The 27,062-nt window shown below is 44.4% G+C and overlaps 1 protein-coding gene across 1 annotated transcript in view; it reads left to right on the top strand.

Annotated features, from left to right (window-relative positions):
• The window catches only part of LOC116222170, a 93,503-nt gene extending 66,959 nt beyond the window's left edge, over positions 1–26,544 (top strand). Inside the window, exons 4-5 of the mRNA XM_031575408.1 lie at positions 10,962–11,167; positions 23,701–26,544. Coding sequence (XP_031431268.1) covers positions 10,962–11,167; positions 23,701–23,923 — 429 coding nt within the window. The 3' untranslated portion in view covers positions 23,924–26,544. The remainder of the gene's footprint in view (positions 1–10,961; positions 11,168–23,700) is intronic.
• The last annotated feature ends 518 nt before the right edge of the window (positions 26,545–27,062 follow it).

Here is a 27,062-nt window from a genome sequence, read left to right as displayed (position 1 = left end):
CACACGTACACACACCGGTACACGTATAAACACCCCCCCTGAAATCAATAGCAGGGACTTTTAGAACTGTGATCAAATGGCTATTCTGGTCTCTCTGTCTTTCATGTTCCACTGGCGCCCAGCCCAAAAAGCTTCATCCCACCGTAGGTGTGTGTGTGTGTGTGTGTGTCCCCTCCGCCGTGCCCCTCTTGTGCCTACCACCCATATCAGAGGAGCCCCTGTATGAGCGTCCACATGTTCTGCGGTCGGCCTCTGCGCTCCTGTGGCCACAGCTGGAGGTGAGTAGGGGGAGCTCCTCCCTGTAGGGGGGCTCTCCACCAGCAGAGGGGGGATAGAGGGCTCTCTGTCTTCAGCCAAAGGCCCCATTCTCTCCCCGGCCTTCACGAGCCATCGGGCAGAGAGAGCCAGAGCCAAAGATGACTTTCCCCCCCACCACCACCACCTAAGCCACACACATGTACACACACACATCACTTCCCCATCAGGAGTCCTACCTGTGTTTACTTCTAATACTACTACCCTGACTGATCCAACACTAGTTGCTTCAGACAGAGGGAGTGTGTGTTTGAAGGAAGTAATAAACAAATGGAGTCCAACAAGATCCATTTTCCCCTCACATATCCCCCCCAAATGTTATTTGTCTTACAGTGATGTCATATATTGTGTCGGGATTCAGAGACAGGCAGAGAGAGAGAGAGAGAGAGACAGACAGATCAAGAACGAGTGAGAGAGAGTGGGACACCTTAATGAAAGAGGAGACTCCAAGAGCGCCTGATGGCTCTCATCAATCAGCCGTGCGCTTTGGAAGTGTAATCTGAGGGAGGCCGGAGTCTGGATCTGAGCACTGCTCTCCAGCATCAGCCTTTTAATCTCTATTAGTTAATGGACTCACTGGTCTGGCTCCCCACCACCACTCTGCCTCCGCCACTACCTCTCAGCTGGCTGGAACTCAACCCCCAGCATGGCTACAAACAGGTCACACTGAGAAGGGGATGAGTGGGCGAGAGGGAGAGAGGGTAGAGTGGGTGAGACAGACTGAGATGGAAAGAGAGAGAAAGGTGGGGGGAAAAAGTGAATGAAGAAAGAGAGACCAAGGGGTGTGTGTGAGAGAAAGAGGAAGGTTGAAAGAGGATGAGTGAGGGAGAGAAAAGAGGCAGAGAGAGAGAGACTAGAGTGATAAAAGCGGATAAAAGAAGATAAAGCAGAAAGAGAGAACAGAGAGAAGACAGACTCGCTCACAAAGAGAGATACACACGAGACCGAAAGAGTGGGGGGGGGGGGGGGCCTGTGTGCCCCTGTGACGCCAGACACAGGGGCACACAGACGCCGTTTCAAGCTTTTGCGCCAGGGCCATCAACATCTTTTTCTCACGGCGACAGGCAAAATAAAAACATTACGCCGGGAAATCACGAGCAGCAAATACAAAGACGGCTCTGTCTGCGGACACATTCCGCTGTGTGTTTTGGAAGGTGTTCATGTTTACTCACTTTTATTGGGATCATTCCTGGGCGCGGTTTTGCTAATTTCCCGAGGAGTGTATTCATGTATCTGTGGTTGCTGGATAACTCGTGTGTGTGTGTTTCTGTGTCTGTGTGTGTGTGTGTGTGTGTGTGTGTGTGTGTGTGTGTGTGTGTGTGTGTGTGTGTGTATTGGAGACGTGGCTCGTGTTGGCTCTTGTAACAACTGCTTCACTTGTATGAGTGTCCTCCTCACGTCGGGACAATTTGCTTTGTTGTGAAAGCCAGAAGACTGCCAGTGGTTGGACTTTGGCTGTGTAGGTTTGGATGGCATCTGCAAAATCTTCCATTAGCTCAGGATATTTTCCACACTGACCACAAATCCTTAGTCTTCTTCAGCAAGTGTGTAGCAGTGCAACAGCACAGCTATGTCTGCCAGCTTTTGGGACGTGTTCAAATGCGGGTGTCCGTGACTGTGAGTGTCCACAAATGGTGTGTGCATGCATGGTCTCAAATGTTTGTCTTTGTGTTTTTATATGCATGTGTTGTGGATGTGTGTGTGTGTGTGTGTGTGTGTGTGTGTGTGTGTGTGTGTGTGTGTGTGTGTGTGTGTGTGTGTGTGTGTGTGTGTGTGTGTGTGTGTGTGTGTGTGTTTCTTGGTATATATATATTATATATATATGGATGTCTGGTCACACACAGTGACTCTGTTGGTGTGTGAGCTCAGTAGTCCTGCCGTGTTAATGAAAAAGCAGCACCTCCTTTAGACTATCAGCAGTTGAGTCAACATCCATCCAATTCAGCTATGAATTAAATTGGTTAATGAACCATAGCTCATTATGAGATGCAATTGCTCAGAAGTATCTTTTCGCCAAATATGGCAAGCAAAAATGATTGTAACACTCCAGTGCCTTTTTAAATGAAGGAGAAATAAAGCAACCCCCAACCCACAGGCACACACACACACACACACACACACACACGCTCCCCATTTTCTTCTCTGACCTCTGAATATTTTTTACAAGTAGTAACCAAATATCTTAACACTACATCTACCACTTTTCACCTTTAAGTCACGACAAACAGCAAATGAGATAGAAGTACTCTGACATTATCTGATATCTTCTGGACATCTGTGAATGGAAAAAAAAGACATGGCAGTAACAACACTGCAGGATGTATAAAACCTGATTGTTTCTTGTCGATGTTTCGTGGCTATGTGTTGATAGCAACCATGTTGAAGCAACCAAGAAATTACTGCTTTTTCTTCCAATTCTCTGGATTCAGAGTGCATGTTACATTGTCTTCCTGTCAGCCGTGAGCTCATTCCCATCTCTCCTTATCCCATGATCCTCTGGGTCAGACTTGCCTGTGGTGGTCAGGCAGCAGCGGCAGGCCTGTCAGCGCGAGGCCCAGCCTTCTGATCAATTTATGCAAATGAGCCTCTTCTCAGGGCAGCCACGCCACTCCAGCAGCGTTTATGCAAAACAAGAGCCAGGAGGGAGACTCCAAATATGCATGTCGTTTGTTCTTTTTTTTTTTTATCTCTCATTTTCCTTTTTTCGTAGGCCCTTTTCCCTCTCTCTGAATCTACCCATCATCCCATTCTAGCAGTGAAGGCGTTTGTGTCTTTCAACCTCTCTGTCTCTCTCTTACTCTCTCTCTCTCTCTCTTACTCTCTGTCTCTCTCTCTCTTTCTCTCTATCTTACTCTCTCTCTCTCTGTCTCTCTCTCTCTCTCTCTCTCTCTGTCTCTCTCTCTCTCTCTCTCTCTCTCTCTCTGTGCCCTTTTATCTGTCTGTCTCTCCGGGTGTAGTTGGTGAGGGGCGGACCCTTCTAGTAGATTTGATCAGTCATTAAGGGCCTGACCCGTGGGGTGTGTTCTCATGGTTGTTTCCATACATTTGGCAACCAGGAATGCCTCTGGAGTGACAATGTGTGTCTCATACTTATGCTTTTACGAAAGGATTAGCTCACCGTTTTTTTTTCTCATAAATTGATCACAATCTTACAGTGACTGTCTTTCTCTTTTGAAGTACGTCTCTCTGTAAATATGTAAAAAACATTTAAAAGTGAAATTATAACATTTGATCTACATTGCTATCAATATAGCTGTAACAAGACCATCTTCAGCCCCCCCACCCCACCCCCATTTCCATTTGGGAAGCATAGTCAAAATAATTCTCTGCCCAGGCAGCACAAACAGATGCAGAAACTGTATTTGGGTTAACTGTGTGCTCATTAATAATGATTGGAGCAGAATAAATAGTGGCCTACTTCGTGCGTCTCTGATTTTTAAATAATCCCAATAGGCCACTTGCCTGCTTATTGATCGATTGGATTGGCTCCCAAAAGGTCACGTTCATAAAACATTAGGATCTGATTAACACGTCGCTGTCTAAGATTGTTAAGGTGTAGTTTATATATTGCAGTGCGTATAGCTGTATCTTTCTTTCAGTGAAGAAAAAGCAAACAAAAGCAATCCCAGTGGAAAGTGTTGATGTCCTGCTATATTGAACTACTTTTTTAAAGTTTCAGATTGCATAGAAAGCACTACTGTGAAAAGCAGAAGGACCTCTCCATCCTGATTTGCATATCTTAAACCTCAGTGTGTTCTATTTGTTAAAAATAATTGTATTTCTACTCCTAGTGAAAGTGCAAGTGTGTGAGGGTTTATTTCTACTCCTAGTGAAAGTGTGAGTGTGTATTTCTACTCCTAGTGAAAGTGTGAGTGTGTGAGGGTTTATTTCTACTCCTAGTGAAAGTGTGAGTGCGTACTTCTACTCCTAGTGAAAGTGTGAGGGTTTATCTCTACTCCTAGTGTGAGTGTGTGAGGGTTAGGTGCCTTGGATTCGTGGGAGCCTCCTTCCCCTTTTTAATTACATTCAATTAGATGCCCTAATCTGCTGTACTTCAGAGGTATTTTGGATTTACTGCATTTAAATGGTGGACAAGCAGGCAATTAAATGCTTGAGTTATATCAAACACTTAACCACTGCTATTGTCATGACAACAACAGAGCTAGGTCTCTCTCTCTCTCTCTCTCTCTCTCTCTCTCTCTCTCTCTCTCTCTGTGTGTGTGTGTGTATGTGTGTGTGTGTGTGTGTGTATCACAGACAGGCAGAATAAGCTGACTCCCTCTCTATGAGAATGCTCATCCGTGGGGATTTCAGTTTAATTAGGATAAGTAGTCTGTTAGTAGGTGGGTCTCAGCTTTTAACTATGAGCTTTTTTTAATTAGAATTATACTCTGGCCTGCCTTCTTGGCTTAGAAGATTTTTTTGCATTCAGGTCATCGTTTTCTTCCAGAAACATCTGTCCTTTCTGATATTTCAAGTTGATACCCTAGAGTAAAGCCATGGATATGAGATTCATACAAACCTGTGAATCACTGTTATGACACAGCCATGTGTACAAGCAGACAGATGCATTCACAAAGAAACACACAGACACAGATGTACACTCATAGATTACACACACACACACACACACACACACACACACACACACACTCTCGCATAGACACAGATATACACTCATAGATTACACACTCTAACGCACACACACACACACACACACACACACACACACACACACACACACACACACACACACATACATTCTCTCACATGACACAGATATACCCTCGAAGATTACACATACTCTTACATAGACACAGATATACACTCATAGGTTACACACACACCGACACACACACACACACACACACACACACACACACACACACACACACACACACACACACACATATATATTCTCACATCGACACACATATACACATCAACTAGATTACACACACACATACGCTCACATATGTATACATTTCTGGGTGTGCCTTTGTGTGTTTGCCTCAGGCACTCAATATTCCACTAAGGCACAGGGGGAGGTATGAGATGGTGACCTGCAGAGAAAGGAGCCTCTTACTACACTTGCCTAAACCAGTTAGGGCACGGCCACTCTGTGCTCTCCATGCTGCTGTGACTTGGACCCAGCCGATGAAACAGGCCATTATGTGATTCTCTCCATTAAACCACTTTAGTCCTTTTCAATATGGCTGATGTACATACCAGACTCTAAGCATTTTGTTTTCAGACCGAGGGCAGGAGAGATGGAGAGGGAGAGAGAGAGAAGAAAAGAAAAGACAGAAAAATCTATTAGAGGTATCTTTTCTTGTCTCGTTGCCCTGTCTTTGGAGTCTTTTAGGGTAATCAGATTTCCTCTGCTGGATAGGTTTCCTGGTGTGCATAGTGACTCCTCTGAGGGGCTTTTAACCTGCGCAGAGCTGCCTTGGCCTCGATAAAGCCATTGTTTAAACACAACCCCGATTGCTGGCTATGGGCGTACTGGGAGGAAGGGAGAGCGAGCATGCATACAAGGCCAACATCTTCACCGAAATGCGTCTTTTCAGCTTTGTGCCAAAGAAAAACGTTCTCTCTCTCTCCCTCCCCTCTTCCTGTGATGCACTGTCGGCCTACGCTTCTTTAAGACCTTGGACTGCTCTCCACCTTGTATCTTTATCTTGAACTGTGCATTTTACATCCTCCTCACCCATCCGCTGATCAAAAAGAAATAATGAAAAAAAAGTGGAGCCCCTATTGCACGACGGCACATTAGCTCTCCGAAAAGCTTTTACCTTGGGATTTGGGGCCCATTATCTGGAAGGATGGAGGTAGAATAAGAGAAAAGACAGGCAGGGAAAGTTTTTGTAACTAAACAATTTCACCTCTCCCGCGTAACTATTCAGGTAGATAACCAGCAGTCCAAATAGCCTGCAGACATTAACCTCCAGCCATTTATAATTGTTCCATATTAAACCCCCTTTGGAGGAAAAAAAGCCATTGTATGCTGTCCACATGGAGGACGAGGAGGCATTGTGACTTGAAATTAAAAGCTGCCCTACCATACTAATGGGTTTATCAAATGACAAAATCTTTGAAAAGAGCACGTCAGAGACAACAAAAGCAAAACCGAGGCCGGCACAATCTCAACGGCAATCAGTCCTGCCGTTTTATCGCTTCGGAAGTACACAGGAGAAAAACAGGTGTCAGGTTACCGCCAGCCTAGACCTAATTGGCCTCATTCCCACCCCTACCTATGTGCAAGGGATCATGCTGCTCATATGTAATGTTCTGATAATTTGTACACATGCATACAGCACACACACTAAAACACACGGGGCACACACACACACACACACACACATGCACACACACACATGCACACAAACACACACATGCACACACAATCGCAAAGCAATCATTTTGGCCCCCTGTGCTCATATGATCCATTGTTCCCAAAGGTCACTCCTAAGGCTGAACCTAAAGCAAATCCACTCATAAGTCTTAAGCAGGACCATAACTCAAACCGCAAGCCAAAGCAGAGTTGTTGGGATTTTTTCCCCCTATCAACATTCAATAAACAGTAAGGTTATTACAGGAAGTGGGCCAACATACTCACCTACTGTGTATAAACCAAAAATAAATAAAAAATGAAACCTCTACCTCAACAGCACGATTAACAAAATGCAAGCAGTTACTGGACATGACCAAAAGCAAGTGCTTCTATCTATCACAAGGCCCTTTTAAGGATATTGATGCCATTGAACTCTGACCCTCAGTCTCTGAAGAGTGACCGCTGAGTGTCTCATTACACAGCGATAAGCATCAGACTCCATCTGTGTTTGCGTTGCACTTTGGCTCCACGAGAAACCGGAATGGCTCTCCTGTTTTCCCTGAGTAATTGACCAGAAATATGCATCATGGCTTATGACATTTGGCAAATGATTAAGAAAGGTTGGATGTGGAATAAATCAAACAGCTCATCGATGTGGTCTTGGGTAGCCTTCTGTGGCATTGCGACTGGCCGATAAAATAGAGTACTATACCAGAGCAGAGCTACACACTTTTCTTTAGGGAAAAGGCATGGAATCTCAAAGGTTGAACAAGGGTAGAAAGACAAAGGGAGGAAAAAAAGTCAGACAATGAGAAAAGAGGATAGACTGAATTAAGATGGAGAGGAGCAGACAGAAAGAAGTGATAAAAAAAACCAACAGAAAGTCTGGAGGAGTGTAAAAGCCAAAAGACTAAGAAATCATTCAATGGAAAAAGAGAGAGGCAAACAAGAGACTCAGTAAGAGAATGGAGTGGAAATAGTCTGTATGGACCTTTGAACAACAGCCTCCCTCACTAGGACTGAGGAAGGCTCTAGCGGGGGCCACTCTAGGCTCAGACATACCAGCATCTCCCTGTGGCGTGGCCCCTGAACCCCAGTCCACTCCCAACCACAGTCATACATAACTCTTACTGCAAACACAACGCAACGCATTTAATGTATTTATTTGGGCATGTGATATAGATAGTGGTTATATGCCTGACTGATTCAAATATGGATGGGAGAGGCACTAAGATGGTCTCTTTAGTTGGTGAAACTGGTGGGCTTTTGGAGTACAGTGTGTTTGCACAAGGCTGATGTGGTCTCCAGTGATGTCTCAGCTTGAGAGGGGAACGGATACGACTGAAGCGGGAGGAGAAAGAGACCATTCAGAAAAAAATCTGTCGATTTCTCAGACAGACCAGACTGTAGAAAGCAGGCACTTTCCCTTATCTGTCCACTTAAGGAACTTGGCTCTATTTACATTTGCACACAAGCTTTGATGTGTGCTGGTGGGGGACTCTCTTAAGGGCCTGTGTCGGGTCTGTTCAGTGGTGCCTTTCCCCAAAGAACTCTCCCCTCGACCACATCTGAAGCATGTCTTATGTATGACTGCAACACTGATAGCTTCACACTTGCATCCTTCTGCCAAGCCTCCATTATCAGTCCGGGGGCCTATACGGTTTGAACCTCCCAGTTTGTGGACATCAGCTCTTATTCTCTCCTCCTGTAAAATGAATTAAGCTCTGTCTAAAGGAGGAACTAAGGGAGGAGGGGAAAGTTATGGGCTCTGCTTGCGAGGATGAATCCTATCAGTTCATGGGGAACCACTGACACAGGCACACACACACACACACACACACACACACACACACACACACACACCCCAACCCCCAATCTAACACCACCAACCCAACCTCTTCCTCCTCTCTCAAACCCAGACAGAAACAGCTGACTAATGAAGATGGATGCATCTCCTTATCAGGCAGCCACTTACTGGGGCTTGATGTAACCTTAAACATGGCGGATGGCTCAATGGCACTCACCGCCAAGCGTGTAATTAATGGATGGAGTGGACCTCTGAAGGGAGCAAGGCACCCGTGCATTTGCAGATGAATTCTGGACACTAATTAAACGCTGTTCAAATATCAGACGCAGCAGTGGTTCGGATGACCGCTGAGTGGTGTTCTCTTTTTTTCTTCTCTTTTTTTTCCCTTTCTTCTTTTCAGACTGTCCTAGTCTCAATTATTTAGCCTACCCACACACACACACACACAAACAAACACTATACTAACAGGCCAATGTAAAGCATAGCGGGCAGCCTTCAGAGTCCTTCCTAAGGAACTCTAGAAGACTTTGAAAGTTAGCAAGCCCAATAAATGAACATTTTCTGTCAGTTTTGGTCTTACTGCTTGCATTTTTTAAACTGATTCAACTCTCTGATCTATCTGGTGTCCTTGCAGTCTGCAGTAAATGGCAGTTGAGAGGATTTCTAGAGAAACAAGTATCTGTGAGTTCTTATCCTCTGAATTGAATGCTTGTTTAAACTTAGAACTGTTTACGGAAAAGCTTAGTGTGCAGTCCCATCGACGGCCGTCCTCCTTCACCCACAGCAAATACACTGTAAGTTTACTTAGAGATGTGCGTGCACACAGTGACACAGAAAGTAGGAAAAACTTGATCCATAACTCATCCACTATATCAGGAACACACCCTGGGGGACAAATTACTTCATGTCATGGGCATTTGTGGAATGTGTTTTTAGTGGTGGTGTGTTCCAAGTAGTAGTCAAGATTAAGGTGTTTAATTTAAAGATTAACGTGTGATTCATTTGAATTTAAGTAACACAGCTGCATGGGTTTTGTGTATATGTAATGGTTGAATATATGTGGGGGCATCCAACTTACACCTGACACTTCACAAGCTTGCAAGTTTATTGAGTACTTCAACTTACAACTAACCCCCAACAGTTCCCAACCCAACCATCTACAAACCATCTGACCTAGTTGCTAGGTCCTCCGAAGTATCTCCCTCCCTAAAGTACAGCTCTCATCTTCTCTGCTTTTCCACATCATCAAAATAACCATTTCAAAATAAAAGTCCCTTCAAACTCTGTGCTACACACTTAACAAAAATTCAAGCTGACAGTCAATTACGATGGCCTTGATGGTTTTATTGAAACTCTGTATTTCACTCATTCTACACAGAACTAGAATCTGTGTTCAAAGTTTAAAAGATGCTATTAAACAATAGTATTTCAATTTAAATATACTTCCTTTGTGTTGATTTTACATTAATTCTTTGATTTTACATTTAAATACCTATTATTACACGTTTCAGTCTTTAAAAAAAATCAATTAATCGTGATTAATCACAGCAACGTGTTCAATTAATACGTATTTTTTTTAAATCGATTGACTAGTTCAAAGCCTTGGGCTTGCAATGATATACTGAGGTAAACGGCCTAAATTAGTCAGGTGCTTTGCTAGGTGAAGGGTGTCTGTTTCCTCTGTGCAACAACCTCTTGTCAGTTCGACTGACTGGTTATACAATGTTAAATGGTTTCAGGATCTGCCAAAAAGTCCCCTTAAAAATGGTTTTCACTACTAACTTATAGTAGGTGATCTACTGAGACTCTTGCTGTGGTTGTTACTGCTGGTACCCTTAGCTTAGCATGGAATAGATCTTGATAAGGGCCTGAGGGTTCACCCTGTGAAACGAAAAACAACCCACCGTATGACTAACCTGCCTCTGTGTGCAGTGTGTGTGTAATCTGGTATGGTTGAGCGCCTCTTGCCTGCAGGCCTAGGAGAGACAGAGGTGTGACAGGTGCGAGAGCACAAGCCTCCGTCAGAGGAGCTGTTTACTTTTGTTTACAAAAGGGGAGCCTTTGTTTGTTTGTATTTTCTGCCAGGCCCTCAGCCTGACCCTCAGGGCCCTATTTTGAGATGATAACAATGATTGTGAAACCCAAAGTGGTGCGTTATTCGCTGGTGTGTCTATGACCCCCACACACAAACACATGCCCTCATAACATGTCCACTCACACTGAAGAAAAAAAAAACGTTGCAGGAACTTGAATATTACATTTACATTTACTCATTCAGCAGCTGCCGATCAAGTGGTTATATTAAGTGGTGTGAATGAAGAAAAAGTACTGTCACTGAAGGTTCTAACCATGAGCTCATTGGGATGGCTTACTTACTTAATTACTTCCATACTTATTTCCTTACAGAGGCTGTTATAATGCCTCTCAGCTGAGCTCCATGCCTCGCTGCCTTGTTGATTCAGACCCTATTTCTAAGCCTGTGCTTTTGTGCTGTCTTCTCTGCAGTACCAGCTGCAGAAGAGGGCCGTGTGGAGAGCCGTGGCGTTGCAGTGGCAGACCTGGCCCATCCTGCTATCAGCCGTAGCGTTGCTCGCCCTGGTGCCCTACTCCGTCTACCGCCTGCTGACCACTTTCCCGGACCCCACCCCTCACACGGTCTTCAGGGCAGCCTCCATCTGCTTCGGCCTGCTCTCCTTCATCCTCCTCATCAAGTGAGTAGAAACAGCTGCAGCGGTTGCTCAGATACCTGACTTGTACACCCTGCTTCCAGTCTCTGTCCTCACCCCCTGCTTCCGCCCACCCCAGTTCTGTCATCAGCCTGCTGGGTGGAGACACAAAGGGGCGAGGATGGCTTGGTTTGCAATACAAAAGAGGACTGAGGCACACAAATTAAATTAAGGATTCACTTAGGGGTCACCAAGAGCTGCGCACATCTGCAGTGCTCTAATTGCAAACAATGGCAATACAACATGTGACAATCTCCCAACCGATTATACACACACACACACACACACACACACACACACACACACACACACACACCCACACACACACACACACACCTCCAGTTTGGTACTGTCCTGTGGCAATATGTCTTACACAGATGAGGGTTTTTCTTTTTTTTTTACTTGCCATAGGGGGGGGGGCACAATATAATGTGAAGAAAAACACCTGCCACTTGTGATAAGGGAATCAGGAGTGGAAAGTGAGGATTCCATGATGGGTGTGTGTGTGTCTGCGTGTGTGTGTGTAAGTGTGTGTTTGTGTGTGTGTGTGTGTGTGTGTGTGTGTGTGTGTGTGTGTGTGTGTGTGTGTGTGTGTGTGTGTGTGTGTGTGTGTGTGTGTGTGTGAAGGCAAAGAACATGACTCACTACCTGTGGCCAGTCTCTTGAGGCTGAATTAAGCTCATTGACTGTGCATTTCAATTCCAGTCCCGTTCTCACCTATTTTCTCAACACCTAATTTTTCAGCACAGTCCTTCTTAGGCCATTTTCACATGATGACAGCAGTGAAGTGGAGTTTTTGCAAAAACTGACAAGTTTTGTTGCGTTTTGGCCTTGTATCCAAACAACAATGGCATTTTCAGGGCCTGAAAACGGGTCCAAGAGGGGAGACTGAAAACGCAACCCTTACATCACCAGGTGGACAGGCGAAAACAGAGCTTTTTGAAAACGATGACGACACAGCCCCAACTTTATCCAATCACGTTTCCTTCTCTGCAAAGTTTCAGTCTGAGCTCTGGCCTCCAAAGTCGCATCCTCATTGGCAACGAACAGAAGATCTATTTTTGATTGTCAGACACAATCAGTCAGATCACGGTTATCAGGCAGTTTGTTCTATTTCTACGAGGAGGACATCATCTATCTTTCTGGGTTTATTTGTTAATAAATGCTAACAACCTTAAGCAGTGTAAGGGGAAATTCTGTTCGCCCAAACCACGTTTCACTGATGTTGAAAAATTATGAAACTATTTATATATGGAAATGTGATTTTTAAACGACCTGGCTAGCACTCAAATGGTGTCTTATGGACTCAATTTTTTTTTTAAAAGGCAAAGGAAAAACATTGTTTTCAAAACATTCCATTGTCGTGGGGATGGCCCCTTATTCTAGCTCTTCCAAAGTGAAATAAAAGAACTAGTGCAAGGCATGCAATCGGGAGGAAGTAAAGCAACCAAAAAAAAAACTAATTTCAACTCAGACCTCACACGTGTGATGGCTCCTCTTTATGTTTATCTGTGAAATCAGGTATTTATTTTGCCCAGATTTCAAAAAGCGTTCAATGCGCCTGTCTTAAATCACACCGTGATGAATTTTTTCAGAAATCTGATATGTGCAATGACTTTTTTCTCCCTTTAATACAATCTTTCCAGCTCACAGAGCCAGCGCGTCGTAATCTCTCAGATTGTTTCGTTTTGGCCCTGAAATATAAAACGACTGGGAGAGAGGCTTTTTTTTTCTGCGCAATATTGACATAACCAATCAGGGGTAAAATTAAAAGCTGTATTGATCTCTGCCTTTCTCATTTTTCCCTCCCTTTTGGCCCCTCTGAAGTATTGCAATTCAATTTTGAAGCTTAACAAATTTAAATACATTTTCCAATTGATGATTTGGTGTATTTAATTGGATGTTCGCTGGCAGATGGAGATGTCATCTGTGCGAAAAATCCCACCGAAGACAGAGAAGTAATAAGAAACGAGAAACACATCTCGCCACCATTAAACAATCAGTGTGTTCAAATAAGCCCTTTTATGTAATGCCATGCCTGCTATTTCTTTCAGGGGCTGTTTTTTTTTTTTTCTTGATTATTTTCGGCAAAATCTCCACTATATCCTGCCAGCATCCTGTAATGATCTAATTAGTGGAATCTGGCAAAATCTGCATCCCTGGAGTTAATATCCATCAGGAAGTTTGCCATGCAAGTTTCTCTCTCTCTCTCTCTCCCTCCCTCACTTGCTAGTTTTCTTCCATATGGCATTAAGTCATCCTACAGAAGTTTATGGAGATGTGTTCCGAGGCATGGATCATCATTCATCTAATGACAGACGCTTGCATGAGGAGAGTACAGAGCGTATTAACGATATTGCGAATATGCCCGTTTTTCTCCATATTGCATAATCTGTCTACTGACCCACAGGGGTCAGTCTGAGGGTCAAAGGTTATGAGTGGAGACTCGATAGATTGGGCAGCAGTGGAGAGTCCCAGTGGAGTAAAGGCCTGTGTTCACTTAAACTGGGGAATACCCCTGAGGATTACCCTGGAAGACAGCTATGTGTTAGATGAGTGTGTGCTGATTGGGGTTGTATGACCTGACTGAAAAATGGCTCATACCGTTTTAGTCACGCATCTGGGTCTGCTCCTGAAGCGCTGTTCTGTCAGTCTACCTGGACCACGACAGTCGTATCACCGCTGTTAAATCAGCTTTGTTTATTCTACTGACATGTGATGTGCCATTATTTGATTGAACCCTTTAATTATGTGCATTTTCCCAAAAAGTTTCTCTTTTGCAAACTCATTTCTCAGAAAGGAAGATTGAAATTAGTTGGCAGGATATGATTTTAAAAGGTGCATGTTGTGTCAAATCACTGTTTTTTCTACACTTGTTTCAAGTAGTTTGTTGCACAAGTAGTGCATAACCAACTCCCACATTACATTAAAATTATGGTTTTGTTCATTTGCTCATTCAAACCTACTGTTGAGTGAGTGGTGACTGTGTGTGTGTGTGTGTGTGTGTGTGTGTGTGTGTGTGTGTGTGTGTGTGTGTGTGTTTTAAAAGTGCAGTAATCTGCTAATGACTTCAGCCTGACTCAAAATAAAACACACTCCAGCACTTCCTCTCCCCTTCTCTGCAGTCTTTCCTACTTGATTTGATTTGAGTCGTTTTCATTTTTAATATGACTAATTGGAATAATGCCTGAGGTACTTTAAATCATTAGTAAATGAACAGCCTGCCTTTATTAGCGTCCCACTTGTAAATAATGTATTGAATTCTTGGCATAAACATGATCAGCTCTGTGCTGTATTCATAATGGGGGAGAAAAGTATTGCTTGACTTCCCCTCACTGAAGTAATTTTAACAAATCCAATGTGAAAGATGTTATTTGTGGAAGCGGTGATACAAATATATATTCACCCGGGGCTTCTTTCCATGCTAACAAGGGAAATTAAAACATGTACTGTAATTCTGCAGCCCCCCCCCCCCCTGTTTCTTTATCTGCTAAAAAAACAAACAAATCAGAACAGGCTGTTTATAATGAAGCTTTGTCTCATTAAACGGCCATTTTTGTTACCTCCCCCCTCTCCTCTCTCTCCATCCCTCTCACTCTCCATCTCTTTCTCTTTCTCTTGTTCCATCTCTCTCAGTCCGCTTCTCGCAGGGAATGTGTTACGGATTGATAATTAATAATATGGTTGCACCCGTAATGTGCCATTAAGCTGTTGTTTCAGCCCTAATCCATAATAGCAATGAGCTGTAACTTTACAGTAGGAAATTGGTTTATGTTTAAACAACACGCTAAATTGCTCCTGAGAAGCTCCATCATCTGGGCCCCCTCCACCCTCCCTGCCTGGCCCTGGGTACACTGCTTGGGCTTTGGGACCAGGAAACAAAAAGGCCTATACAAATATGTAAGCACCTTGAGGGGAAGTGGAAGGGGGGTGGAGGGAATGGGTGCAGCTGCTGGAACCTCCACACTCAACTGGGGTGTTTGAGGTACAGAGAAGATTTATTTGCACCCCACAGCTGCTGAATCATGTCAAAGTTCTGTGTTTTTAAGAGTGCAGCAATACTGTTAGCGCGGTCTGTAGTGTTGTGCCCCTTGCTCCTTTCATTTCCTTTTCAACCCCAAAGCTTTGACAAACAATATCCTCAACACTCTTTATCCACTTTGTTCCAGTTTAGGCGACGTGCACCTCCAAAATGTCAAACATGGCTGGGGCGCTTTTAGAAAAGTGATTGACTTTTTCAGAGGATTGGACAGAAGGTGGTTTGTTCCCGACCGCCATGTTCTCTAAAAGAAGAGTCATCCTGAAAGTCCCTCTCTACGTAAGCAACAGACTGCCGAGCTGTTGGGTTATTGCCAGGCCACGCTGATTCATCGTCTACAACCACCGCATGGACAGACCCCTCATTGGAGATGATTCACGGCAAATAGACAGAGTGAGAAATAAAAGTTAGAGGGAGAGAGAGAGAGCTGAGGGAGGGGGGGGGGGTGGCTTATGCTGTGATGCAGCAGTTGATCTTATTATCACGTAATCATTACCACACTTACAGAGGCACTGTTATTATCCATCTGAAAGCAGCTTGACACACACACACACACACTCACACACTCACTCACTCACTCACTCACTCACAAACACACGCAGCAGAGCTGAAAGAGGCTAAGGGTGTGATGACATTGGATTATTCATTGTCGGCGGCACAAACTTAATTGACGGCAGGAACAGCCACACTGGCGACATCTCAGTGTGGACGCAGGACAGAGGGTGTCAACCCGAGAGCGAAAGAGTGGAGCTGAAATAAAATGGCTGCACCCTTCCACTCGATGGCCTCCCTCTGTTAGATGCAAAGTCCTCACAAAAACCAAACACTAAGATCTCAGACATGAGTCAGAGTTTGGAACAGGAGTGACAAGAATAGACAGCAAGAAGGACAGAAAGCCTCACGCAGAGCAGATGTCGGCCAAAAAGGCATAATTGTGTTCAGTGCTGCTATTGAAAATATCAAAGACAAAGTCATAGTCCAGCCGGTTCGTTTGTTCATCTCTGTGTATTCATAATTGTTTTCGTATGTGTACAACGTATGTTCACATCCTTATATTGTATATGCGTGCCTGTATGTATGCATTCATGCATACATATGTTAAACACACGGACACTCATTTTGTGTGTGTGTATGTGTATGTGTGTGTGTGTGTGTGTGTGTGTGTGTGTGTCTGCCCTAAGCCGAGTGCATCCGCATGAGTGGTGTTTGATACATTACACCCCAGGCACAGTCTATGCAAATCAGCCCCAGACAATTGCAGCATGTTTGCATAACATATTCCTCCTCTTATTGATTGCAGGGGAGTTATCTATCTGGTCTAGCCCCCAAAAAAGCCCTGATATCTCTTTCTCTCTCAAGCACCTCTTGAATCACATGAATCATACGGAGAGCACGAGATATTATTACCTCTATCTTGATGAAATATGACTGTTTGTTCCAGAGGTTCAACACTGCTGGGTTCAAGGCTTGGAGCCCCCCACCCCTCCTCCCTCTGCTGCCACCACCACTACTACCCCCCCCCCCCAATCCATTCCACCTTACGGGGAATTTCGGGGAAACGAGGCCTAACCTTCAACGCATCATAGCACCCATTGGATAACCATCAGCACAGCCAGCTTAGCTTTCCACTGGGAAAAAGAGGCCATTTGGGTGAGCTCCTTTGGAGAAAGCTGGGTACTCAGACACTGTATTTTTGCTCAAACAGATGAGCTCAAAACATGTGAAGTTAATCATATTCTGTTGGCTATATTGCTGTAATGGAGGACAGCGATAATAGAAGGTTACATTACTGATGCTCCAGTGATTTGGCCGTCCAATTACAGTGGCTAGGCAGACTTCCAGCGGCCAATCAGGCAATGAAGTGATGTCTTTGTCACCTGTCAAACATGCTGGGTATTTAATAGAGATGTCCGCTTGAATGTTTCCATTGACAATGATAGGTTGTGTTTTCCCTCCAAACAAAGCAATTTGTCTGTGGTCTTGCCCTAGCTCAGTTCCTTTGGTCGTGTGTGAGTGTGACTCTTATGCATCAGTGTGTGTGTGTGTGTGTGTTTGTGTGTGCGTGCGTGCGTGCGTGCGTGTGTGTGTATGTGCGTGCGTATGTGCGTGCGTGTAGTGGCATAGGAATGGATTTGCCCCCTGGTGCCCCCGTGCTGCCCGGGGTGTGCCAGCCTCCTGCTGCCCGCTGTCAGGGTGCGTCTCAGTCCTCGGCCGACCCTCAGGGAGGAGGCGGGGTAGGTGGGGGGAGAGGGGTGGGTTCTGGGTCCGCCTGACATCCTAACCTTTAGCAAGAAGCGCTCAGAGCGTTTAGTGAAAACAAAAGCCCACCAGCCTCCCTCCACTCCCCACGCATTCTGACCTTTCACTGCCAGTGCTATTGTGTTGGCTGCATCGTCAGGGAAATAAATAAATAAAACGCAAGCAGGAAGATGCATTAATTTATTTATTGGGTTGTGCTATTAATTGGGGTTAGTGTGGTGGAGAGGTTGTGATCCAGCCTGGCAGGGTGGAGCACCCTGTAGAGTGCTCTGAAGTTGTGCAGGAGAAAGTGGGGGGGAAACAAAAACCTTCTGGCTAACCCTGTGAAAAAACGACCTATTTACATTCAGTTCCTGCCAGGGGCTCTCACCAAAGCATAGTGCTGTACGTCCATTGTATGTTGTAATCAATTGATGTAATCATCAATATATATCATAAAGGTCCAAGAGAGACTTTTAGTTATACACAGTCAAAGATGTTAAATTCGTTGTGCTATTGGTTGGGGACTTCCTACAACAGGCCAAACCTCCCACTGTCACTGTCAAGTACTCATACCCAACAACCTAGCTTAAGCATTATAACACAACCATTACACCAATACTGAACAATACTTAACATCAACAACAACAAATATGCCTTTGTGAGCATTTCACTGGGATTGTCAAGTGTGCACCTTCCTTTGTCAGTGTTTCGTTGAATTAGGCCCACAACCTCCAGAAAGCTCAACAGTGGTAAGCCCCCCACCCAACTCATGATGACTCAGTAATTATGTAAACACTAGTTTCATTATACTAAAGAGTATGCAAAGTGGACATAAAATAAACACTTCCAAATAAACAGCATCTGCACTACACTTCAAAGTGGTCTCCTTGGGAACTATATGATTCTAGGTCATCAGCACCGTCTGTTCTGTTGCAGAAACCACTTTGTTTTATTTCAGATTGAGTTGATACATCTTGAGCTCAATGTTTAGAGTGATTTAAAGATTAAGTCTAAGTCTAATCAAGCCGTGTTAGCAGGTTATCTCCCTCAAAGCATCAGGGACAGGTCAAGTGATTGGTTCATTATGTCAAGAATTCCCAGGCACAGTTCAGCCTTTGATAACCCTTATTTGCATCTTCTCTCTATCTGTAAGAAACAATGTCTTATCTCCTCGGCCCCTTTCTTCCATTGTTTTCAGCCTCAGCATCATCTCGGCTACAAAGGCAAACAGCCCAAGATGATGGCCAACAGGGCCGAAGCTTTAGGTCCCGATTTGCACTGCCCTGAGGTGTGGGGTCCGTGAGGGATTGAAGGGGGTAGGGTTGTTCCAGCATACTCTGCTGCCTAGTTGCACCACACCTCCTGGCATAGAGCAGATGGCCACAGGGGGCAACTCGCTGTCCTCATTTCTGATAGGGAGGCCCAGCTCCTTAGCTCTCAGTCCTCAGGACACAGCTTTTGACAGCACTGTGATCGGAGAGTGCCAGGCTTTTGATTCAGGAATTTTCAGAGGAACGAATCAGACTGTAAAGCGAACTGGTTTGCTTGTTGTGCACTGAAACACCGCCAGACCAGAGACAGGTATGCAGATGAAGGCGGGCGACCTCCAGAGATGTTTTGGCTGCAGGGCAAAAGCCTGGTTGCCATAAAGACAACGGCCCGGGCCCAATTTGCATTAGCCTCAGGTGTGATACAGGTTAAGAGTGTGTGATCTCTTATCAGAATGCAGATCATCTCTAAAGTGGTAGGCACCAGGGGACGTGTTGGTGTTCCTGCTTCTGCCGGAGTCTCTCTGATGTTGGGCAGCACTTTTGTGGAGTCCATGTTTTATTTATGCAATGTGTTTGTGTGGCACAGGCTGTGTTTGTTAAATAACAAAAATATATACTGGTCAAAAAAATCTGGATGCATTTCACATACAATATTTATGAATTCGGAAGAATATTATATATGTTTAATCTAATTCAGAAAATGATAGTCATTATTTTGTTTTCTTGGTTTCTGTGGAGAATTAAAAGGAGCACACAAAATACCACTGTTCAAAACAAAGTCTCTCAAATATGGCTGAGCCAAATTGGATCTGACATCACTTTCTGTGCACAAAACACTTTTGACAAAGTGAAGTCATTCCATATTCATTGTGTTGTTGCAGCAGATTGCTGTTGACTGCAGAGACTGAACCCTTTTACTGCAGTCATGACTCAAGCAGTTCTGTAGGTTCTCAACGTTTCATACTGGCGGTAGCAGGATTACAGGATGCAAAATAACATTAACATAAATTTGTGAGGTTTGACCAGTTGGGAGGTTGTCGATGGCAACTGGCCGAAGTCCATCAAAGCTGCCGCCAAACCGAGCGGAGTGGCAGCAGACTGTTGCCACAGGTCGTTTTTATCCTGCTGGCCTGACAGTAAGTCACATGACATTTGTCGGTGCTGTGCCACCTTGATGTCCACAAAAAAGAGCCCCACTGTCACACAGTGTCATCCCCTTTTACCACCCCACCCCCTCCCCTCCCCTCCGACCTCTCGTCTCCTGTCAGGATGAGGGAGGAGGATCCACACACGCTGGCTGCCCCGGCTGGGTCAGAGCTCGGCGCTGTGTGCTCTTGTACGCCACCGTTGCCTGGAGCTTTAAGATTCTCATTATGCCGCATGAGATTTATTAAAATAGATTATGGAAATGTTAATTAAGTCATTAATTACATTATTTAAGCAGCATTGACAGATAAGGCGGCATGTGGGGTGGGGGGAGGGTATGAAGCAGAGACGCATGGGGAGGGGGGTAAAGGGAGGAGGGCTTGATGAGAGGTGTCAGGCTTGTGCCGGAATGTTTTAAGAGGATTTTGAATGGTGATGAGACGCTTTGGAGAGTGTGCCCAACCAGAAAGGCCAAAGCGCCAAAAACATATCCTTGCAAACCATGTGATACGTGACACACACTGTCTTGTCTTCATCTACTCTCCCCTCGGTACTCAAAAGATTTAAAAACAGACACTGATCTGTTATTTTACAAACTGAATTGGACAGTTTAGATGGCAAGACACTTGATCAAATACTCCTGTGGCAAAGATCATCAATGGACTGCTGTTGGGGACATTAGTCAGTAATGGCACCAATAGGCAAACATTCCAAAAATGCATTTAGCATTTGGACCAAGGTCATACAACTAAATAGTAATTCAGGGCCAAATAAATGATTAATACACAGTATTGGTTTACGGCCTTATTCAAGGACCATACCTTTGTGCTCTACAATGACTAAGAGATATTTGTTAAGTTGTTAAACTGGATCTGTTTCCAGTTTTAAAAGCTTTAACTCTCTTTTACATCTTTATTCACACATAGAGATGATACATACAACACTGACAACATGGACAGATTGTGCTCTAGTTCCTCTTTTTCAACTTTAAATGTTTCATTGTGCGAGCATTTGGAGGAAACATTTGGAGTGACATTTGGACGAAGGCCTCAAACCATATTTCCAAGCTGTTTAAAAAGGGAAAAAAAAGAGAGGGGGGAAAAAAAAACAAGGGAGCGATCTCAAGATGGATTACCGCCGAGGTGATACTGTGAGCTTCCCTTATCTGTTGACAGCTTAGTTACCGTTAAGGACGAGAAATGTGTTTTTCAATTCACTGAGAATGGAGCTTTCTTTGTCCTTCGCAGACCTGCATTAAGGAGCTGGCCGATCGTCCCACGATAAGTCAAAATAACCAGGCCCTGAAATGACTTGAGAGCTATGCCTGATTTGCTCCTCGCCAGTGATTATTTGTCTGAAAAAGTTTCCAGACTGTTTTGTTCCCTGTCCACCCAGAGTTACTCTTTCTTTCTGGTTTTATCTTTTATCTATTTTTCGATGATTGGTTCAACTTGGCCACCAAGGCACTGCTGTCCATGGACTTTTTGGATACCTCGAAAACAGCTTTGAAAAAACGTACAAAACAGTGTTTGAATTCAAGACAATTTGCTTTATCTATCAAAGTGAATGATGTCAATAGATAGACGAAAGGCTATACAAACATTCCCACCTAGCCCTCTTGAACTTGAAGGGAAAGTGGTTATATACACAGTAGATTCAAACACACAATCACACAAAAGTTATGTAAGTTTTCCAGAGTCATTGAAGTTCAGTTACTGTATTTAATTTGTTCTGCGATTAAGGAAAAACAGCTATTCAACCCATTATGAAATGCCACTCTTTACTGAGAGCAGAAGCCTCGAAACGCCACTCCTCTCCTCTCCACTCTGTCTCTGTCTGTCATCTCCGCTCCTTCACTGAGGTTGCCGGGCAACCTGGAGTGACCCAACTCTTCAAAATCAAGTGGTTCTTGATTGCGCAGCAATTGACTGTTGTGAGATGAGCCTTGGAGAGTGCCATGGTTTTTAGTGCATGCCGCCACAGCAAGCAAGCGGGACCCAAGTGTCCTTCCCCAGGTGAACGGTGTCATGAGTTTTGATGACACGGCCGTTTGAGAAATTTGCCTACCATTTTGAGAATAGACTAAATCGGTTAACAAAGCGAATTTTTCACAAAGGCATTCACATGAAGGCGGTTGAAATCACAAAAGCAGTCAGCCAAAATATTTTTTTTTTTTCTCATGCTCTCCGCTTTTTGAGCAGCCTCTTGTTTCTTATCTTTGCAATTAATCAAATAGATTGGTAACTTTGAGGAATGTTCTAATTACTGTGTGGCCATCAATTATACCCAAATGTCATAATGGTAGATTCAAAAACAAAAGTTAAGGAGAAGAATATTCACATCTCTCAACTGATGTCGTCGTTTTTGTTAGGTATTCTGTCTTTGTTTTAATACAGCCCCAATTAGTTTAAGAACAAATCATCACTTATACAGCTGTAGTCAAATTTAACAGGTTCTCTTCTTTTGACAAGTTTAATTACACTTCATAAATAAAGGCATTACGAAAATGATCTATGTTTCATTCCGAAGGTGGTTTAATCTGATTATACTACTTTAGGCTGTCACCCTCTTGTAACCACACATTCTTTCTTAAAATACATTACATGCCTCAGTAAATGCTCAACCAATTAAATGTGTAAAATCATAGGAGTGGTACTTGCCGTTTTGAACTGTCTACTTCACATAACTAAAAACACTTATGTAACACACTTCACCCAAGTAAGTATAAACACTTATATAACACACCTCAACCTAGTCCAGAGTCAGACAGATAGTAAGGGTGAATAGACACTCCATGCTTAACAATGCATGCTGTTGGTTTGGGAATTACATTTGCAGCAGCACAGCCATAAATGACTGCTTCAATCTGACTCTGCTCAGCAAGGGGTGCTGACATCTCAGATGAAAGCTTTATTGGCTGGGGAGACTCTGTGATAAAATGATTAAACATAAACTGATTAGTCTCACAGTTTGGTGGCACTTATCTATGTATAATAAAGATATCACTTTATATGTAATTACTAAGTCTGCATTGGTATTGATATATAGCAGTTTATGTAATATACATGACAAATTACCTCTATTCTTGTATCTAATGATTATACTTAGTTTTACTTGAGGAGGAATCACAGTGTGCAGTGTGCAGTGTTTTGGGAAATTAAAGTTTGAAGATAAGTATATACCTTGAAGCGGAAGTCAGAGCGGTCCAGAAAAGCAGCATGCAAAAGCAGAGAGAAATTCTTGCTTTTGATAATGCATAAGAATTACAAGAAACACTATATTTTGACAGTACATCCTTACTGGTACTGCATCCTAAGCAATTCATAATGGATTTATAACACCACAGAGGGCGGTCCCTGCAAGATCACTACATTTCCTTGACTTATAAGTGCTTCTGCAATATATGCAGTTATACAGGCCGTCCATATTGTAAATTGACTTCCTGTGTTAATTCATGAAAATACAGCTCTAATGTGGTTCTTGTACAATGTATAATGCAATGCCTTGTATCACGTGTTTGAGTATGTTTAGGTCAAATGAGTGTCAAATGACATTCAGTTCCTAGGAAAAAAAGAAAAAATGTTATAGAAATGTAGACTCCTTATACCTCTCTTCTGTTGTCCCCATAAAAGCAATAATCTCAGTATGTGTGTAATTCTTCCAACAAACTTTAAAACCTCAAAAACATTTGCCATATTCTTATTATTATTATTACCGACCAGCATAATAGTACAAAATGCATTTGTGATGTTCTCATGCGCGACAAGCATGCTTTCACACATGTGTTCTCATGGCCGGTTTCCCCCTTCCTGTCTCCACAGGTGTGTGGCTAGTTGCCTGGGCCAGCGTTACCAGCAGGCTCAGCGCTCGGCATTCAGACTGCTGCCGCGGCCACTGGACGGGGAAGAGGGGGAGCAAGAGAAGAAAAAGAGTGACGCTGCCTGCTCAGCTCCTTGGTGGAGCGGCGTGACAACTGGCGTGGCTCAAGGCTCCCGCACACCAGAGGGCAAACTGGAGGAGGCCCGAGCCAAAGGCCCCGGCTAAGGCCTGAAGCTGTGAGAAGGCATCGGGAGGGGGGGGGGGGGCAAGTAGAGGTGGCAGGAGAAGTCCAGTGCCATCGTGGTGGCCACCTCAGATGAAGAGGAAATAGCCCAGCAGCAACGCAGTATGGGGGGTGCGAGTGGGAGGGGTGTGGGGTGCGAGAAAAACAGATTGAGTCTCAGTGACTCATTTAGCTTCTGGATCACACAGACCCATACTCCTGCTGGCCATTCTGGCCATGTGTCAGTGGAACAGACATGTTGAAAAGAGGGGTGGGGGGGTTGGGTAGTGTGTGTGTGTTGTGGTGTGGGTGTGTGTGTGTGTGTGGTGGAGGGGGGGGTAGGTCAGGGCTTGAAGGTTAAGGGGTAATAAGGGGTAACACATGATGTACCTTTTGATAAATTGACCTCTTGTTTTGACAAGTGTTTCCATGGTGTACACACAATGCTCAAATATTCACCCAAGTTATAGTCAGTAGTCAAGTTCAAATGGAATGCCGGCCATAATCAAAGCACACAGTTTGGCCCGAATCCACTCCACTCCACTAAACTTTTTATATTTTCTACTTTTATATGCTGATATAATATGTAAAATGTATGTGATTTTTTTGGTTTGTTTAATGCATACATGTAATCCAAAGACTTCGTATTATGCACTTGTCACTTTTTATGGATAGATCTTGGATGTAACATTTCTCTTTGCACAGTATGTTTTCTGGACTATAACCGGGTTTCTCTTGCAATAAGGTTTATAGTTATGGATATAGGAATACACTGATGAAGAGGAGATAGTAATTTTGTTTATAGTATGTTTACCATGTGCTGGTCACCACAGAATTAACTTCATGTGTCATTTATTGCTCCCCATAGATAGAAGGGCCCAGGTTCATAGTTAGGTTTGCAACCAGCAACCCAGCAAGTCCCTTTTCCCCGTAGGGACTTCACAGAAGAGCAGTGAAGTCTGAGCTCACCAGCCCTTAAATGAGAGCTGCTTAATTAGCCTGCATGCTGTTGTTCAGAGCAGCCTGTCCTTACCTGTACAATTACCCATTGAAGCCAAAAGGTCGCCAGGCACTCTGCCTGTATATCAGCACTGATGAGGCGGGGGGAACAACTGGATTAAGAGTTCAAGACAGCGTCGACGTTGAGCTTTGCACAGTGTTGTGATCCTGTGAAGATAATACATTTGTGCCTGTATTTATGACCTGGAGCTTCCCTGAGCTCTGAGTTCAGCCATTTGCACTGGGTGCAATTCAACTCCAGTTCATCCTCTAGAGGTCAACTGCATCCTGTGTTAAGAAAACGTGCAAGTTTGACTAGTTCACTCTAGTTCACTGGCTATGGCTTGATAAACAGAAGACAATTTGGTCGCTTCATCTTTCTCTGGATACTGTTTTGACACAATACAGAGGTAAACAGGCTATTGTTTAAAAGACACTCATTATACTCGTTAGGGCTTTTTGAAATGCTAGTATTTCACTACAACGAGACAAACGTTTGTTGAGGTGGAAGTTCACAATCCTTCAGTATGATGCCAACCCAACTCCATTTTGAGGTAATACTAAGAGAGTGCACACTCAAGCTTGTTCCTAGTCTTCGAGGCATTAGTGACTTCTTTCTTGTATTCTCGCTAATTGAAAAGCCTGGAAGGAGAGGTGATGGCCAACAGCACAACAGTTGTGTTTCCATTTCGAAATCAAGCCCTGCTAGGTTGTTAGCGAGAGAGAGAGAGAGAGGGGTGTTTGAATGGTGAGGTGACTAATACAAGAGAAGGCCATTAAAATGGAGTGGAATGCACCCTGAATTAAGTTTGCAAATGAAAAGCCTGATGGAAGGAAATGGAGGTAACAGGTGAAAGAGTCTCCACTCTCAGCGAGGCGCGGCCTCTGAAAGCATCCCCGCTGTCTGTGTGCGATGAAAGGAACAATAAAAGCCCTGATTTTCTCTCTTAATCCTCCTGTGACAAGCACTTCTCTGCCTCTCTCTCTCTCTCTCTCATTCTTTCTTTCCTCCTTTCCGTTTCTCCTTCCCTCGTCTGAAGGCGGTTTACTGTTGGTGCCTGTGTTCTTCTCTCCGCACCGCGCTCCTCGTGTTTGTCTCTGACAGCCAGCTCTGTTTACGCCTCTCAGTTCTCCCACTTAGATGAGAACTCGCTGCCTTGCTGTTGTTGTCATGTGTGCTCCATAACCGCGTTTCCCTCCATGTAAAACCACGTGGGAACACAAGCCAAATCTCAGAGCCACACGGTTTCCCTTACAGAGATGAGAGAGAGATGATTTACTTATCAAATAAGTAAGACCCTCACATAGCTAAAGTTGAAATGCCACAGCAAAACATCATTATCATGGGCCTCAGCAACAGCAGCAGTGGGGAGACAGGCCCCAGTGTGCCTAAGCTAGTGCCAGAGTGTGTGTGTGTGTGTGTGTGTGTGTGTGTGTGTGTGTGTGTGTGTGTGTGTGTGTGTGTGTGTGAGAGAGAGAGAGTGTGGGAGGGGGGCTTAGCTCACGCACACAGGGCCAGATGGGCATGTTCATGAGTGTGTGAGCGTGGATTACTCCTCCTGCTGCAGCTGCGGCTCCACATGGCACAGCCAGACTGCGGGAAGCAGACACTGGGCACATGGACCCGGGGGGGGGGGGGGGGGGGGGGCTAGGGGTGCAGGACACTCTCCCGATCTCCGTGCCCGCCAAAAAAGCAGCAGCAGCACCCCTTCCCCTGGCACAGATTGTGTCTCCAAAAAAAGGTCACATGTCCCCACTCCGCGCGCGCGAGAGAGATGCATGTTTCGGACTCTCCCGGCCCGAAAGAGCAGCGTTTTGGAATTTCGCTCCGGAGTCGGACGCCAAGTCTAAAGTCCCTGTTGAAGCCCTGATGGGGGGCTATTGTGTTTTATGCGGCATCCACCCCCGCCTCACCCCCTCTCCTCCTGGCTCTGTTTGTTTGTGTTTGTGTACGTCCTGTCATGTGGTGGTCTTTTTTGAAAATGGTAATCTCGCCACAGATGTGCAGCGATGCACACATGGTTCGGCGGTAATTGAAGACCAAATTAGATTAGACCATTTCTCAGTATTTTGAGGTTGAACCTCTGCTCGTTTATAATAATGTCTTCCTTCAGTGGCTCGGCTAGAATATTGTCAAGTGCA

This window comes from Clupea harengus, chromosome 10, assembly GCF_900700415.2.
Source record: "Clupea harengus chromosome 10, Ch_v2.0.2, whole genome shotgun sequence".
NCBI classification, from domain to species: domain Eukaryota; kingdom Metazoa; phylum Chordata; class Actinopteri; order Clupeiformes; family Clupeidae; genus Clupea; species Clupea harengus.
Note: the sequence above shows the minus strand (reverse complement) of the source record. Positions and strands in the feature narration are given on the sequence as shown.